Source organism: Pezoporus wallicus, unplaced genomic scaffold (assembly GCF_028554395.1).
Source record: "Pezoporus wallicus isolate ANWC-B61680 ecotype Strahan unplaced genomic scaffold, APGP_CSIRO_Pwel_v1 contig_14862, whole genome shotgun sequence".
In the NCBI taxonomy this organism is placed as follows: domain Eukaryota; kingdom Metazoa; phylum Chordata; class Aves; order Psittaciformes; family Psittacidae; genus Pezoporus; species Pezoporus wallicus.
The window spans coordinates 1-16,353 of record NW_026638252.1 but is presented as its reverse complement, the minus strand read 5'-3'; the positions used below and the strand labels follow the sequence as shown (position 1 = coordinate 16,353).

At 50.3% G+C, this 16,353-nt stretch overlaps 1 protein-coding gene across 8 annotated transcripts in view; it reads right to left on the bottom strand.

The window, feature by feature from the left end:
• The window catches only part of CAMTA1 (calmodulin binding transcription activator 1), a 223,855-nt gene extending 207,508 nt beyond the window's left edge, over positions 1-16,347 (bottom strand). For all 8 annotated transcript variants that reach the window (XM_057410214.1, XM_057410219.1, XM_057410218.1 and 5 more), the window contains exons 1-2: positions 16,263-16,347; positions 6,830-6,948 (exon numbers count right to left, since the gene is read on the bottom strand). In XM_057410214.1, coding sequence (XP_057266197.1) covers positions 6,830-6,948; positions 16,263-16,287 — 144 coding nt within the window. In that variant the 5' untranslated portion in view covers positions 16,288-16,347. The remainder of the gene's footprint in view (positions 1-6,829; positions 6,949-16,262) is intronic.
• Between the last annotated feature and the right edge of the window lie 6 nt (positions 16,348-16,353).

Genomic DNA, 16,353 nt, shown 5'->3' with positions numbered 1-16,353 from the left:
GAACACATGGCATCTCAAGCCCAACGTACCGGTACCACAGCCAGCTCTGTGGCTGTAACAACCCCAGCAGCAGCAGCAGCGTTCAAAACTCTCCTGCTGAAGTCACCGTCACATGTTGGAGTTACACCTAAGTTCTCGCCATTATTCCCAGCATTTCTCAATTCCAGGTTTTGTGACCCAAACCCAAAATCCAGCTTTTCTCTGTTACTTCATTCGCGTGCCAAGGCTGATCCATGAATCAAGGGTTACACAACAGGCTTGGAGACAGCTCATTCTGAAGGAAAGCAATTTGGAAACCCTTGTTCCCCAGCACCCGCCGCCTTTGCAGAACACAAATCCATTTCACTCAGTCCTTTTTGTTCAGTTCTATCCTACATAAAATCTTTGCTTTTATTGGCACTGATTTTTCCTCCATATCTAGTTTTTCTTTTCCCTCTAAATCCCAATTTTTCTCTTCAAAATGAAACAGCCACCCCTGGCAGCAGCAAACAGGAGACCAAGACGACGAGATTTCAACCACTGACAAAATACAATATCCTCAGTTCCCATTTATTTGACCAGAGACCAATTCATTTGTGTTTATACACACCAGCCCCTCGCAGAGAGACACTAAAACTGACTTTGCAAATTGACTTTGCTGTAGCATTTCCCTTGTAAAATGCAGCACAAAGCACAACTCGTGCAACAGAGCAGTGAGTGTTTTACTCAGCGCTGGGCAAGGCAGAGAACCAAACATGCCATGCAGCGGTACCCACCACTCCTGGAGGTGTTCTGGAGATGACCAGCTCAATTACCACTGAGTTAGTGAACTCTACTGACTCCCTCATGGTTGAAGAAGGCTTTGCATGGCTGGTAACTCCAGCTTCCGATTCCCCCTCCACCAGATCCCATGTTCTCTTTTGACACTACACTTCAGAGTAACCACGTGCCATTAAGGATGAGCCCCAACAGACAATGCTGGTTAGGAAAATCATACCAGGTTAATGGACTGGAGGGACGAATATTCCACCTCATTCTCCTGCATTCCTAGAGCAATCCATGATGCCTGGTGCTTTACTTGTGCTGAATATATGACAAAGTGCTCAGAGCTGCTTGTATAGAGCAGGCACCTGGACCCACATGCCCACCCGCTGGCACAGAGGAACCCAGAGGTGCCTGACATGGCAATAACCCCAAGAGGTTTTATCCCTGATCCCAAAGACTGTCCTCACCCACTCAGCACATGAACCAGCACAGCCATTTACCAAACACCAGTACAGGCAGCTCCATCTCCATGTGCAGGCACATTCACCACGAAGCCGGTACCAGTACATGGCCTTGGGAGCTCAAAACAGGGCTGAGGCTCCAACTCAACAGCTAGGAACAGTTAAACATACTCAGAGGTATTTCAGGAGCTTCCTAATATCAAACAGCCCAAGTTAAATAGCAGCAGCATTTTATCCTGCATGCATAATATACTAAAACTAATTAGGATTCCTTAGCCATCACTGAGTATACAAGAAGTTAATTTAATTCATTCAATTGAATTTATTTGGGATACAGAAAAACCAACAAGCAACCCCACCAAACCAGGAGAGCAGAACATTACCCAAAACAATGCATTTCATCTGTCTGCTGTGCTTAACAGGATTCAGCTTGGTCGCAGCAACTGCACAGAACTGCTAAATCAGCCCTTTTTCCAGACTTATCATTACAGAATTAGAGAGTCAGTCCCAACACTGACAAAAGGGAAGGAAAAAAGTGGGTTTTCCTAAGGGAGGATGAGGAATCTCCTTTCTGAGAGCACAAATAGAGTGGCAGGTATCAGTGCTCTTGTTTCAAACTGCCAGGAAGGGCAACCTTCCCATTGTGCGGAAGCACAGAGCCTGCTCACAACAGTCACTAATTATGCAAACCAGGCTGAGAAGCTGCAGCAGCAAAGCCAGCGCCACATTTCCTGCTTTGTGCATTAAGCAAAGTGCAGAATTTCATTAATTTCACAAAATAAACCCATAATGAAGTGCTGCTGTTAGAGAGGAATTTCCATCTCCTTCCCTAACTCATCATCACAGGCACAGGAGAGCCGCCCGCGCCTGCCAGACGGCATCAGTCAGGTGTACTAACAGTTTACTCCCAGCTCTGCTCTCCCCAGTAACGTGTAAGCGTTACTTCCTTCTCATTTCACTTCCAGAGGTTTTTCTTCTGCTCTAAAGAACCTGGGTTTTCCTACATCTCTGCTGACAGCTGTGAGGATGGACATGCTTTGGGAAGTGCGGTACCCAAAGCTGGTGCGGCAAGCACCCAGCGAGCTCATGACAAACCCGGGTGGGATGTGGGAAAGGCACTTGTCCCCCACAAACCCTTATGTTAAGGTGTTCCAACCCCAACTCAGCAAAACACAAGAGCAACCCCGCGTGCCAGGAGTGGAGCAACAAACTTCTAATAACAGCATTCCCCAACAGCACCATAATATTTTCTACTCTGTGATCACAAGGGCAGCAGGCAATTAGTCAGAGTTAAATACTCCCACTGCTCTGCAGAGATCCCCGAGCCGATGCGGGCGCGAGGAGGCTCCAGCTCTAAGTGCTCCGGCGGCCTCTGCCTCCAGGAAACCGCGCTTAAGAGAAACACATTGGAATTAACTCCAGCCTAATGGAAAGCATTAAACAAAACACACTGAGTAACTTTACAGTCCTCAGGAAACTAGCGAGCACTGCTGCTTGCCAGAGCTTTGCCATCTTGCTGGCACACTGCAGAGGGGACCTGGACACTTCCTCACCATGACTACAGTGATGGCAACAGCCAGTCCCACGAGTTCAGAACACATTATGGTACTCCAGTAAGTAAGGGATGAACTGGTAATGTAGGGGAATGTTACAATACACCACACCGTGCAGGGCAGCCTTAAAACAAACAGGTGCGTTTTCAGACACAGGTGATTCTAAAAGGCACTTTAAAGCATCTAAAAAACCCAAACTGAAGTAGCAGTAGGTCACACTGCTTGGTCCCTACCTGGAGTGGTACTGTGATGAACAAACATGTCACTAGCTGCCTGTGACGCTGAGCTGCTGGGGCTGAGGCGGCATTGGGGTAGCAAGTGACAGACAACGCATCGCCTGCACCCACTCTCTGCTGGTGTGGGTGAATGCTTCCCAAACCCGTCCAGCCCCTCAGGCAATTCCCCAAACCTTCAACATCTTTTCTGTGCTTTAGAGAAAAGGCAGGAAATAGCTCAAAGTCAAGGAGAAGAGGAGAATGTCACCATTGTGCCAGCAAAGCAAAATTGTGAGAGCACATCAGAGATGTTCTGCGAGGACGCGACTCAAGGTGCCCAGCGCAGCATCGTCACGGAATCCCTTCCCATGTAACTAATGCTCCATGCAGTTTTGTAGTTGCATTTATTTGCATAGTACCAAGCAATAGCTAAGCCTAAAAATATGTAGTAGGTTGATGCTGGATGTCAGACTGGAATTGGGGCATTGCTGCCTCGCCCCTCCAGAAAAGCCTCAGCACACGAAGCAATTACAACTTGGCTTTCCTACGGTGGAAATTCTAGGCTTTGCCCAAGAGGGCCTGTAAATACAGAACCTGTCAGAAACAAAAGCCCTAGGTAGCATTTTCCATTTCCGATGTTTAACTTTTTCTTCTTCCTCGTCCCGTGTCATTAAGTGTTTACCAGGATGATTAATGACTGCGGCTGCCAACTCCATTAATGAAAGGCAGCTCTGCTCAAAGCTGCAACCCTGCACCTGGCAAGCACTGTACGGAAACAAGGTTACCCCAGCACCCTTGAGTCCCGGCACCCACTGCTGCTCCCAGATAACCCGGTCACTTCCCAGCAGACCCAGGATGCATTTCCTGCATCCAAACCAGATCCACATTCACAAGCACTAAAGCGGTCAGAGCAAAGAGCAAGCACCACCCAAGAGCACCACAGAATTTCCTGGTAATGAACTGATTTCTCCTAACATGAGGAATTGTATGAAAACCCTCTGTGTGTCCTCCCCCAAAGCAAGAAGAATAAGCACACGTTCTCTTCACAGGCACCTCAGAAAATGTACATCTGTAATTAAATTGCTTGGCTAAACTTACGATTTTCTATCTCATGCGAAAAAACAACCCTGAATTAGAAGGAGCGCTTCCTTCTCTAGGAAATATAAAACTACTATAAACTTGATTTAAGACGAGATGACAGCTTGTTCTATCAAACATATCAGTTAAAACCGCACAAGCTGACGGAAAGCAAACACCTTGATAACGTGTTCTAAGCATCTGGAAATGCTCCATTTCTCTCGCTGCTCGCTGCGTTATTTTACTAAGTGTAAAGTCAACCACCACCCACCCGGCTCTCCGAGGACACTTTCTCCATCCCAATTACCTGATCCACAGCAGCACAGATCCATGATGTAGATGGAAGTGCTCAGAAATAAGTTATTTGCTGCATTCCATGGCGATGCCCTGGTAAAGGAAGGAACAAGCCCTGCAAGATGGGACACTCGGGTTTGTCCGAAGGCTTGAGGACACCAGCATCACAGGCACTCAGATCCGTAAGTTACTCCATGTGTTTTTTTTCTTTCCCCTCTTTCACTAAACCTCCCCAGTGATGTCTCACAAGCAGTGCCGGTGGGTTTGCATTAACACAAAGATTCTGGAAGCACTGCTGTACAAAATACATCTTTTTCTTCTTACAGCTCGTGCCTTCACCAGCACAGCCTGAACACCTGTGTACTCAGCTGAAAAAACAGATTCCCTTCTGAATGACTCTGAAATGTAGTCCAACATTATTATTCAATTATACCCTAAGAAAAATCCCAGTTTTGTAACAGGGAACAGAATTAAACTTTCAGGTTGGGGGTGGGGAGGGAAATAAATCTGTAAGCTAAGCTCCCTCCTCCCCCGTAATTAACACGGATTTGCCAAGATTTCATCCAGACACAAGATTCTGCCTTTTTCTTTTTCCTCTGCGAGCTCACAAAGCCAAAACTCTGGTCACACGAACAGCTCTTCTTTCTAAATAATGCAACTGTGACCCACACCTAACACGCTGGCAGAGGCAGTGCCATAGACAACCCAGGTACAGACCCAGCTCCTTGTCCCCATGGCGGGGCAGTGACAGGCTCTGGACAGACACCAATGGCTGTGATAAACCTGACACCCAGGAGGACAGAAGGGGGCTGGTCTTGGATTTTAACACACCAGTGGTGATCTGGGGTTATTAGCAAACAACCCAGCTAGAGTTAAGGTACGAGACAAGCTGACCCCAGCAGTGCCACTCAGTTCACTTTTTGCCTCTGGAATGCCAGCCCTTCCTGCAGAAGGCAGGCTCCCAGACCTTCCCCCGGCCTGATGTGCCTCCCGAGCTCCTACACTTTCCCATCTGCATTATGCTTATGAATAATGAAGGTTTCCAGCTACATGATGAACTTCCTTTGCCACATTCCACACTCTGGGAGGCTGCACGCCCCAAATACTGCTCAGAAAGAGAAGCTGAAAGCCTGTGTGTATAAACCCAAACACAATGCTCTAAACCAGGACAACAGAAATACTACAGAAATGTGACTAAAACCCAACAAGCCGTTTCCAATAACAAGGAGCAGCATCACTCTGCCAAACCTCTGCAGGGAGCTTTCTTCCTCAGCTGTCTTTGTCAAAACATCATTTTGTGGAGCCGCTGGAATCGCTCTTACTCCATGCTCTGTTCCCATTAGTATAAACGGCATCACGGAATAAATTGCAACCCACATTTTCTACAATTTGCATTTCAATTCGAATGACCCAAGACAAAAACCATCTACACAAAAGAGTCAACGCCAGCAACTCCCCCAAAGACCCAATGAATCCTGTCACAGGACTTGGTATGATAAAAATAGATACTCGACTTCAACTCACAGAGAGAAAAAGGGGGGGGTGAAAGGATTCCAGCTTTAGCAAACACCCATATGAAGCGATGCATGTTTGATCTGCACTCAGCAAACACACACATGAACGGATCCATACCTGACTCTGTGCTCTATCTTGGCAATGGTGGTCAGTAAACTCAGTTTTTGTTAACATGTTTAGAAGTCACAAACGCTCCATCAGAGGGACCAGAACAGTTGGTCTGCAACAGGCACACACTACATGGAGTTTTACAGGAATTCCTCAAAGATGATGGCTTCTGCTATTAAGTGATTCCCCACAGTGCTACTGAAAACTACAGCTACAGTGTGGGCACTGCTGTGTAACTTCCAGCCCTGCTGCCCAGCAGGAACAAGGGCAGGGATCACAGAGCTAGCTGGATTGTAGTTCAGCTCTGCATCAGCCCACCACACACCTTTGGTTTAGTTTCAGTGAACCTATCCATGGTGCATTAACAGGAGATGTGCAAACTGCCAGTCAGGGTAATGGGGTTCCTGTATGCAACACCCAATTCCACATGGCCCCTGTCCCTAACCAGGTTTCTCAGACAGGAGTCAGCTGGTTATCTCCCAGAATAGAGCACATTTGCCAGCTTTCCGCTCACAAGTCTTTAGGCATAGTAATATAACACCTTGTTTAACACACTACCAAAACACCTATCTAATTTGACACAGTTTTGAGTCACAGCAGTAAGATACAAGATTTGACTCTGAGACAAGTGACATACACACACACGAGCACTAGACTCCTACTATACTAGTAGTCAACTTCCACATTTGCCTCCAAGTTGGTTTAAAGCTCACTTGCAACATGTACTAGGGCTTTGTTATTTGCACAACAGGTTCCAGAGCCAGGGAATTCATATTCAGTTACTGACGCGGCACGCTCCAGAACAAATCCCTAAGCATCAAGCAAGCTGGTAGGTTCAAGGATAAAGAAGAGATTTAACTACCTCGTTAGTGTTCCAGCGGTGCCTCTCCTTCGGTAAACTTGAACATTTTGGGAGACATTCAAGCAGCTTCTTCGGTAAAAAGATTTTTACATGACTGCCATTGCTGTTCCCATGATCATCTGGAAAGAAGAGGAGAGACGTGATGTGCACACAGCAGAAAAGGTGGTTCCCATAGGAGACCTGCATGCAACAAGCCCTATAAACCCACCGGTTCCCTTGTCAGAGAGCAGGGAACTGGTCACTGCACATAGGAATACGGCTTTCTGTTGAAATAACACCTTTATCTCAGAAACAGAAGTACAGTTTAATTCCTTGTGGTTGTCAAGTTGGAGCTGAGCCCTCAGATCTGTACACGAGGAGCCTGTGTGTGTGCTTACCTCTGCCTATTTTAGCTTATTCTTTCCCTCTCTGACAAACTCTACAGGCAATAGGGACACAATGTTAGGGAAGCAGCGCCCACAGCAGCAGGACCCGTCAGGGAAGGCATACATGAACTTCACACTCGACAGGATTTGCAAGTAAATAAGCACAGAGCCCCAGCACCTGCTATAATTTTGTCAAGCTGCAGCAGAAATGCAACTCAAGGCCTGTTAGTTCATTTATTACTAAAATGCACTGTACCGCGTTACAAACTGGTTACTTTTCTTTCCATGGACCACTCCAAGTGAATGGAGCTCCTCAATGTGAAAATGAGGTAGAGGGATAGAAACCTCCTGACCTCCCCGTACCCCAGGGGTCAAAAGCAGAAATACTGAAGAACACAAAACTATTCCTTGTTTTGTTGCTAAAGATGCAGAAACTGCATCAGCTCCTCTTAACATCCAAAAAGGCGACCCAAAAAGCCCTGCAGTCCAGTAACAGCCCCAGAAGCCTTAACCTGATTGTGTCTTTCCATCACCCCTCTGCCACCACCTGAGGAATCAGAGCATCCACACATACGGTGCATGTTTACAGACCAAACTGGTCCCTACAGAACAGGGAACTGGAGCAGCAGGGTAAGACACCAGGGATCTGCTCATTCTCCTTCCCAAACCATCTCTGCCTCCCAGCACCGTCCTCACACCTCACGAGATACACCAGGCAACGGTACATGAGAAGTCCCCTTACTCACTGGCATTTTACCCTACAGAACTGAGGTATAGTTATCTCCTATTTGGAAGTGCACAGCAACAGGATATTAACTTTTTCTTCTTACACATCTCATCATTTCATGTCATTAAACAGATGCTGGTGTCATAATAAACCTCCTCTGCATTAACCACGACACAGACACTACCCGTGACCTGCAGCAACCCCAGGCCCAGTCCCACACCACCGAGGCAAGGAGGGAGCAGTTCAGCAGCAGCGAGACAGCCTCGTATTTCTAAAGCCTGATTATACTCTTGGATGTGTCAAGTTCAACAATATACATGCTGTTAAATCAACTACTCGTGCAAGCACAGCAGATGAGTTTACAAGAAAAGCAGCGATGTGTATGATAAACGTGAGCTGCTCTGCAATTTATGAGTCCTGGGTGCTCCCTGAGTTATTGGGAACTTTCCTGTGCGACTGGCATTAGACTCAATCAACAAACTCCATTCTTCTGTCTATGCCAGTACTGATCTTCACTGACCTGATCAAGAAATTGGGAAAAAGGGTCTCTCCATTAATTGTCGCTCCAGCATTTCCAGTTTGACACTGACCATCTCAGACAGGGCATTTTAGTCACATCTTTTTTACCAGTCAATGTTCTGGATGCATGACCATCACCTTTGTACTTAATCTCAGACTGGTTTGGGTTGAAAGGACCTTAAAGCTCATCCAGCTCCAACCCCTGCCACGGGCAGGGACCCCTTCCACTGGAGCAGCTTGCTCCAAGCCCCTGTGTCCAACCTGGCCTTGAACACTGCCAGGGATGGGGCAGCCACAGCTTCTCTGGGCACCCTGTGCCAGCGCCTCAGCACCCTCACAGGGAAGAGCTTCTGCCTAAGAGCTCATCTCAGTCTCCACTCAGGCAGGTTCAAGCCAGTCCCCTTGGCCTGTCCCTACAGGCCCTTGTCCCAAGCCCATCTCCGGGTTTTCTGCAGCCTCTTTAGGCACTGGAGCTGCTCTCAGGTCTCCCCTTCAGGAGCCTTCTCTTCTCCAGGCTGCCCCAGCCCAGCTCTCTCAGCCTGGCTCCAGAGCAGAGCTGCTCCAGCCCTCGCAGCAGCTCCGTGGCCTCCTCTTGACTTTCTCCAACAGCTCCATGTCCCCCTTGTGTTGCTGCCCCCAGACTTCCCACCACCCTGGCCGCTCACAGCTTCACTGCAACACTTGGGATGATCCACAAAGACCCAAACTTGCTTGAGGCAAAGAATGGTGCTGGACAAAGCACCACCACGACAGCAGTCCCCAGCCATTCCCACCTCTATGTGCAGATCCACCACCTGATTTAGGTGGTACCTACTTCATATTCCCCATGTTAATTTTATTCCATTTTCATTTCTCATTCAAAATATTGCACTGCACTACATTCAATTCATTAAGGCAGCAAAGTATTTTACAGCACACATTATTGCTTTTATCAGCCAAACTACATCCCCAGTTACATCTCATCAGCTTATTTTCCATGGGCACATTTTAATTGACATTAATTGTATTACTTCCCTTACCTCCGTATCAGTCAAGTCCTCTATCACTCATTCCATTATTGTGCAAGGCTGGCAGACCTCTAATTATTCAGCTCATTTTATTAACTTTCTTCCACTGTCATCAATTATCAGTATTATTAATCCAGAAAGCGCCTATGGATAATAGATCCCTTAAAAATGTTTTGGTGCAAGTTGTCAGAACTTGCTGACTCCAAACCTTCCAACTCCTGTTGTCGGCATCTTGGACCTGTGTGCTATTATAGCCATGGAAGGTCATCTTCCTCAGCCTGTAACGTGACTACATCTCACATTTCCTTCCCTCTCCTGCGTTCAGCAATGACATTTCTTCATTCCAAAAAATCCCCAACGTGGAAAACAACAACTGCCTCAGATCTGATGGGCTTTTCATTACAGCATCCTCCAGCCTTGTAGTCAGAATGACACAAAGTCATGTTATGGGAAGTGAATCCTGAATTCAGCGACCTCTAAAACGGGTTTGACCTTGGAAAAGGACAAAGTTGGCCAACCAGCTATGGGGGATAAGAACAAGCAAGCGCCTGGTCCCAAGTGACACATATGCATTTGCTATAAATCACGCTTCTCCACCTGTCAGAACCATTCCTGATCTGCTCCCAGATGGAGGAAGGTCTACGGAGGTGAAGTGGAAACTGTGCACAGAGGAGGAGAAGGATTGCTCTCCCGGCTGCACTGAGGCTACCAGCAGACTGTGGTCACCCCACCACTCAGCTCCCCTTGTAAAGCGTTCCCCATCAGCACATCCCCAAGCACCGGATCTGCCATCCCCACCATGGGCTGGCTACCAAGACTTCACCTTCCTCCAGAAGAGCCATGTTCCTCACTTGTAACATCACAACCCTTCCAATTAAACCACCTTTAGGGAGGTAGAGCAAAAAAGCAGTAGTTGTCCTGTGGCTTCAATCCAGTCTGTTCTAGTCACCCCAACGTACCCATTCACCTACCAAAGCATCTCCTGATGAAGCCAGATGAGAGACACTGCTCAGCACCCACACCCAACTTGGAGCAGCCAGCACACTCTGGCCCAAAACTTTACATTTATTTAGAACTAAAACTTCCTCTGTAGTTAAGTACCTACAACACCACAAAACTTACTTATGTTAGTGTGCAAGGGCCAGGTTTGCACCTGAGCGAGCTTCCCTGGATTAGCTTTGCCATGAGTGACCTGTCCAGCATCAGCACGAAGTGCTTGTGCGAGCAGAGCTGCACTCACATGGGAGAATCAGTAAAGCTGCATTTACATGCGGTGGGTGTTTCAAACACACTTCCCAAGGCACACACAGCCTGCTCTAGAAACTACAACGCAGAAACTACATGCTAAAATACAGTAGCCTGCCATGTATCTTGTCAGAAATTCAGTATTTAAGCCCCAAATTTAAGCCCCATTGGCAATCTTCAAGATTACTTACTAGCAAACCAGACACTCATGTGAAATTAAGAAAGTACAACTATTATGAAGTTCATGGAAAGTTCCATATTAATTATACCACATAAACCCTTCGTGATTTTATGGGTCTCTTCATGCTCCCTGCACTTCATCCTCCCAAGGGATGCAGCACGGGCCATAAAGCTTTAAAGCACACAACAGCAAATCACACAGCAAGTCTGTGCTCGACCCCCCTCTCCAAACAATCCCTCCCCCTTCCTTCTTCAGTTGGTTCTTAAATCTTCTGTGATCCAGGAGGTGAATCCGGATCTGTGGACCATTTAACTAGCACACTTTATCAATATAACATATAATTGGAGAATTGGCTGAATGGGTGTTGATCAGCTGCTGATTTGTGCACAGTTCTACACTGGAAATAAAGAATAAGCCTATAAAATCACAAACACAAGTTTTATAAGTCCATTATGATGAAGTAATGACTTAGGGCTGGCTACCTTCCCCACCACCTCACAAGAGAGGTAAATGGTGTTTAAACATTACAAAGAGGCTCTTTTGTACAAAACGCTCACTATTGCCAGCAATTCATTTGGTTTAGACCTGCCATTGACTCCCTCACCCCTTGGTCTTCAATGGAATTCCACCATCAAATTCAACCACGGTGAAGCTAAGGAGAAACAAAACGTTGTGAGTGAGTGAGGCCCAGCAAAAAACAACTTCTCCAACCACAATGAAGCTGAGGAGGGGTGGGTATTACTAGCTGTGCCCAGTAAAAATTAACCACTCTTTATACTGCTTTCCAACCTGCACATGCTCTCAACACCACAACACATTTACCAGAAGTCCCAAAGTACTGGCTGAGGCTGGTGAAATTTACTCTGAGCCTCCACACAGGCAGCCACCAGCCACAGAAAATATTACTTATTCTTGGCATTTTTTTATGCTGTGGACAGTTTGAGTTTGGAAACCCACCAGAGACCTGCCAGGAAAGACCCCAAACCCTTTGAACCCAAGATGTCATAGGAGCAGAGGAAGGATGCAGGATGCCGGGCTCTCCATTCCTGGTGACAACACGAGTTTGCTCTTGCCCACCCAATGTCATAGCTCAGCATGAAGCTGCACCTTCAGGGCTGCCCCAGGAAGAGGACATGTGCTGCACCCCAAAACCTGGGGCTAAGACAGACACCAGCACTTACCTTCCCAAACCCATGGGGTTTCACACACACAGCAGAGCTGATGAGGTGCAGGTGGGTGAAAACAGGACACGAATGAGGGATAAAAACCAAAAAGCCAAACCTCAGCAAGGTGTGGAAGAGAGGCAGGAAACCCCACAGCTGCAGGAAGCTGCTGGAAGTGTTGGCTTTAATTAACCAGCACAGAACTCCACAATGTGCTGTATCCCCTTCATCTCGCACCCTGGAAAGATTTGGGTTTGTTGTGGGCTTTATATCCCTGCAGATATATTTGGTTTACTGAAGCAGACAGAAGGGACACTGGGAAAGGAAGGTCACATTCCAGCTGCCTCCTTCTGAAGGCTGCCTGGACAGAGAGGTAGGAGAGCTGCTTCCCCTTCCTCTGACAACATACACCTTTGCAAGTGGGTCTCAAAGACTTCCTGTTTGAGAAGAGCCCTTTAAAAACATACGAAACATAAAATTAGCACCAACTCCTTAAAGATTAAATTGTAAAAGCATTTGTTTTAACCTGTACATAATCCTCTCGCTGTTTCCTGACCCAGGAAATGAAGTCTAAGTTACAACAGCTGTAGGAGCCCTTCTACAGAGGTAGCTTTAAAACCGCACAGAAAGAACCTAAAAACCCTTTGAGCCAAAGCTTTCGGGGACATCATTAATGAGATGTGGAATCGGATGTAAAAATGGAGTTTTAAACAAGCCCCATGCCTTACATCAGGAATCTCATGTGTAAAACAGTTCCGAAACCACCAATACTCAAACAAACTGACCTCACACACATAATTCCTTGCTGTTTGGAAGAAGTGACTGAAGTCCACTCTCTGACACTGCCCAGCCCTCCAAGAAAAACCAGACCCTTCACTGGTAGGGGTTCACTGCCACCTCTGACAACGCAAGTGCTGGAACTGAGCAGATTTTGTGGCCAGCAATGGCCGGAGTGAGCTCCAGCCTGGCCTCCTCCCGACAGCCCAGCGTGGGACAGCAGTGGCAAGCGCGGCAGAACCCATCCGTCACGCTCCCAACAAGCTCAGGTTTGTCCAAGTAATAAAACGTTATGCAACACTTCCGCAGAGGGAAGTAAATATTTGCTGTTTAACAACCAAATGGGGACTGTTTTGTTTTCAAGCGGCACATTGCCCAAACAGGCTCTCAGCATTCACTAACATTTGAAGCTGGAACCAGTGCCTCGGTCAGCCTCCACAACAAACCCCGAGCAGCCGCCAAAACCCCTTGGCTCTGGTGGAGACATTCCACCTCCTGCAGACCCGGCCTGAATCAGCAGAGACTCTACAACTGCGTGTAACTGAGCCTGGCGTGGTGTGAACATGAGGGCATCACGGGTGCCGGTCCATGAGCACATGCAGAAGTAAAACTCAGAATCCCAGCCTGGTTTGGGCTGGAAGGGACCTTAAAGCTTATCCAGCTCCAACCCCTACCACAGCAGGGACACCTTCCCCTAGAGCAGCTTGCTTCAAGACCCTGTGTCCAACCTGGCCTTGAACACTGCCAGGGATGGGGCAGCAACAGCTTCTCTGGGCAACCTGAAGCACAAAGGTTCTCTCTGCACACTGTTTCCAGTTTGAGCTTTTAAAACACTTTACGTTTGCAATGGGAAGGAGACCCCCAACCCACTGAGTCCAGGGCGCTACAGCTGCTGAGCCGGCACCTCGAGGGCCACCCTCATGCTTCACTTTAGGTGCTCACAGAAGCTACAAGACCCCAAACCCTCTGCCAAGGACAGCCAGGGCCTCTTGGCCATCGCACCCAATGGGACCAAAGAGGAAACTCACCCCATTCCAGAGACGCAGAGGCCTTTACTGTAGCAAAGGCACTGATGAGACCCTCAACCACCTCGGCCGCAGCTCAAGAGGGAGCCCCCAACACCAAGTAGGCCAGCAGAGCTGTTCATGAAGCTTGCTCCCATCAAAGCCCCACGGGTGGATGAGGCAGATGCTCCCCAAGAACAGCCGTGCTGCTACACACCATGTACCTCCCATTACACTTGGCTTGTAAATATGAAAGCAACCAAGACCTAAAGCAGTCTGTGCTCTCTCCTCAGTACCCGTGCCACTGCTGAAACTCCTGTCCTGAATCACACTTTAGAATGATTCCGAATTCAGGTTCTGACAGGAGGAGTTTAAGTTCAAGGAATGAATGGTTTGTATCTCACCTCCTTGAGAGCAGACCACAGAACTAGGTCAGCACAGGAGCTGCTCCGGGAGCTTACTACGGGAACCCCACCGGCCTGGCCTGAACACCAGCATTTCCCACCGCTGCCCAGCCAAGAGCAACCAGCAGCCCACTACAACCAGTCTGGCCCCACCAAAGCCAGTTGCCAACACAGAACATGACAAATATTGCATCAAGTAATGAGCATAAAGGACAAATCACATTTGTAGCCAAGGAGCACTGACCTGCGTGGCTCTGTACAGCTCTACCTAGGAAAAATGTCACCATACGTGGGCACAAGGAGCCCAAATTGAGAATCGAGCCCGAGTGTCCTTCGATGGCAGCACTTTTGTCCATGAAAGAACTGGAACACCACGGTTTGAGCTGTGAAGTCCACACAGACACTGACTCCCTCCTCCCTCCCTTTGCCAAGCAGCAGCTTCGCACCACCTCGGTGCACTTCATCATCTACTTCAGCTCAAATGAGAAGAGAATGAAGCCGGCATTTTCCAGACCACAGGAAAGATGGAACTAATGAATTTGGAAGCATCAAAGAGGTTCATAAAACATGAGGCTGACAATGCTCATCGTCACTATCACTACTTAGAATGTCCATTTCCGTAGTGCTCAGCCTCCGTCGTGCTGGACAAGGTGCAACCCTGCAGCCAGAGCCTCCGCTGCTGCTCAAACAGGAGATGAACCAAAATCCTGATGTTCCCAAAGCACTGGGAGCAAATGCCCAGTGGAGGAGATGGGATGTGTACACCGTGTCCTGGGAAGGAGCTTCCCGGTAAAGAGGAATTACATTTGCTATGGAATCTGTGCGATGAGCGCAGCTCCCCGGGGCACCTAACGGTGCTGGATACATTCATAAGGCACTCCCGAGTTACCAACCTCGGTTAGGCAGCCAGTGGGCTGCAGGATGCAAACCGTGACCTTCCTCCCACCTCCTGCTCCATAAGATGGAGGCCCCGACACCGGGCACAGCTTGTGGACCGAGCAGCCCCATACTCTCATTTACACCGATGCCGGCGTGATGCCCGTCAACCAGGGCGATGCCCATGAACCGGGGCAGCCGCACCGGCGGGCCCGAAGCGCGTCCCACAGCCAGCCCAGGCAGACTCCGGTCACCCCCCACGAAGCACCACGAACAGCAGCGGGAGCCGCCCGCGCCCGTCCCGGGATGCCGCCGGGAGGGAGGGGGGGCCGCGGGCGGAGCAGCGCTTCCCCCTTGCGGACACGCCGCGCCCCGGCTCCCGCCGCGCCGGTAACTTTCGCCCGGAGTTAGGCACCCGGGACCCCTCCCGTCCCCGTCCCCTTTACCCCCCACCCATGGCCGCACCGGGCCGGGTCGCCCCCCGCCGCCGCCGCTCACCTCCGGGCCGCCGCTCTCCGGGTGGCGCCGCTCCGCCCGCCCCGGCAGCGCCCACCCCCGGCCCGCCTCGTGCCCGGCGGCGCGGAGGCCCCGGTGCGGGGCCGCGGACGAGGCCGCCCCGCTCGTGACGGGCGCGCGCCCGCGAGGCACGTGCGCCGCCGCCGCGGGGGGAGGGGAAGACAAGGAACGGGGGGGGGGGGGGGGGGGCGGGGGGGCGGCGCGAGAAGGCCCGGCCCGGCGCGGCGTGACCCCGGGCGGCGGCGGCGGGCCCAGCCCCGTCCGCGGCGAGCGGCGGCCCCGAGCCCCGCGCCGCGCCCTGCGCCGCCCCGCGCCGCCGCAGCCTCCATGTTGGCGGCGGGCGGGCACGTGCCGGCGGGCGGCGGGAGGCGTGCCCGACACCCGGCCCGGCCGCCGCGGCCCCGGCGCCACGCGGCCTGCCGCCGCACATGGCCCGCCCGCGCCTTCCCCCCCCCCCCCCCACTTCCCCTCCTCAACAGCCCCGGCCCGACCCCGCGGGGCGCCGCCGCCACCGCTAAACTTCGCGCGGCGCAGCCCGGCCTCCGCCGCCACCGCCCCGCGGCGGGGGCAGGAGCAGGGGAGGCCCGGCGGGCAGGCCGGGCGCGTCCCGGCGGTGCGGAGCGGGACCCGGCCCCGGCCGCGCTCTCACCTTCCGGCTTGTTTTCGGCAGCCATTTCCCCTCCGCGCGCCACATCCTCCTCCGCCTCCTCGCGACCGGGACCCAGGCGCGCGCCGCCTCC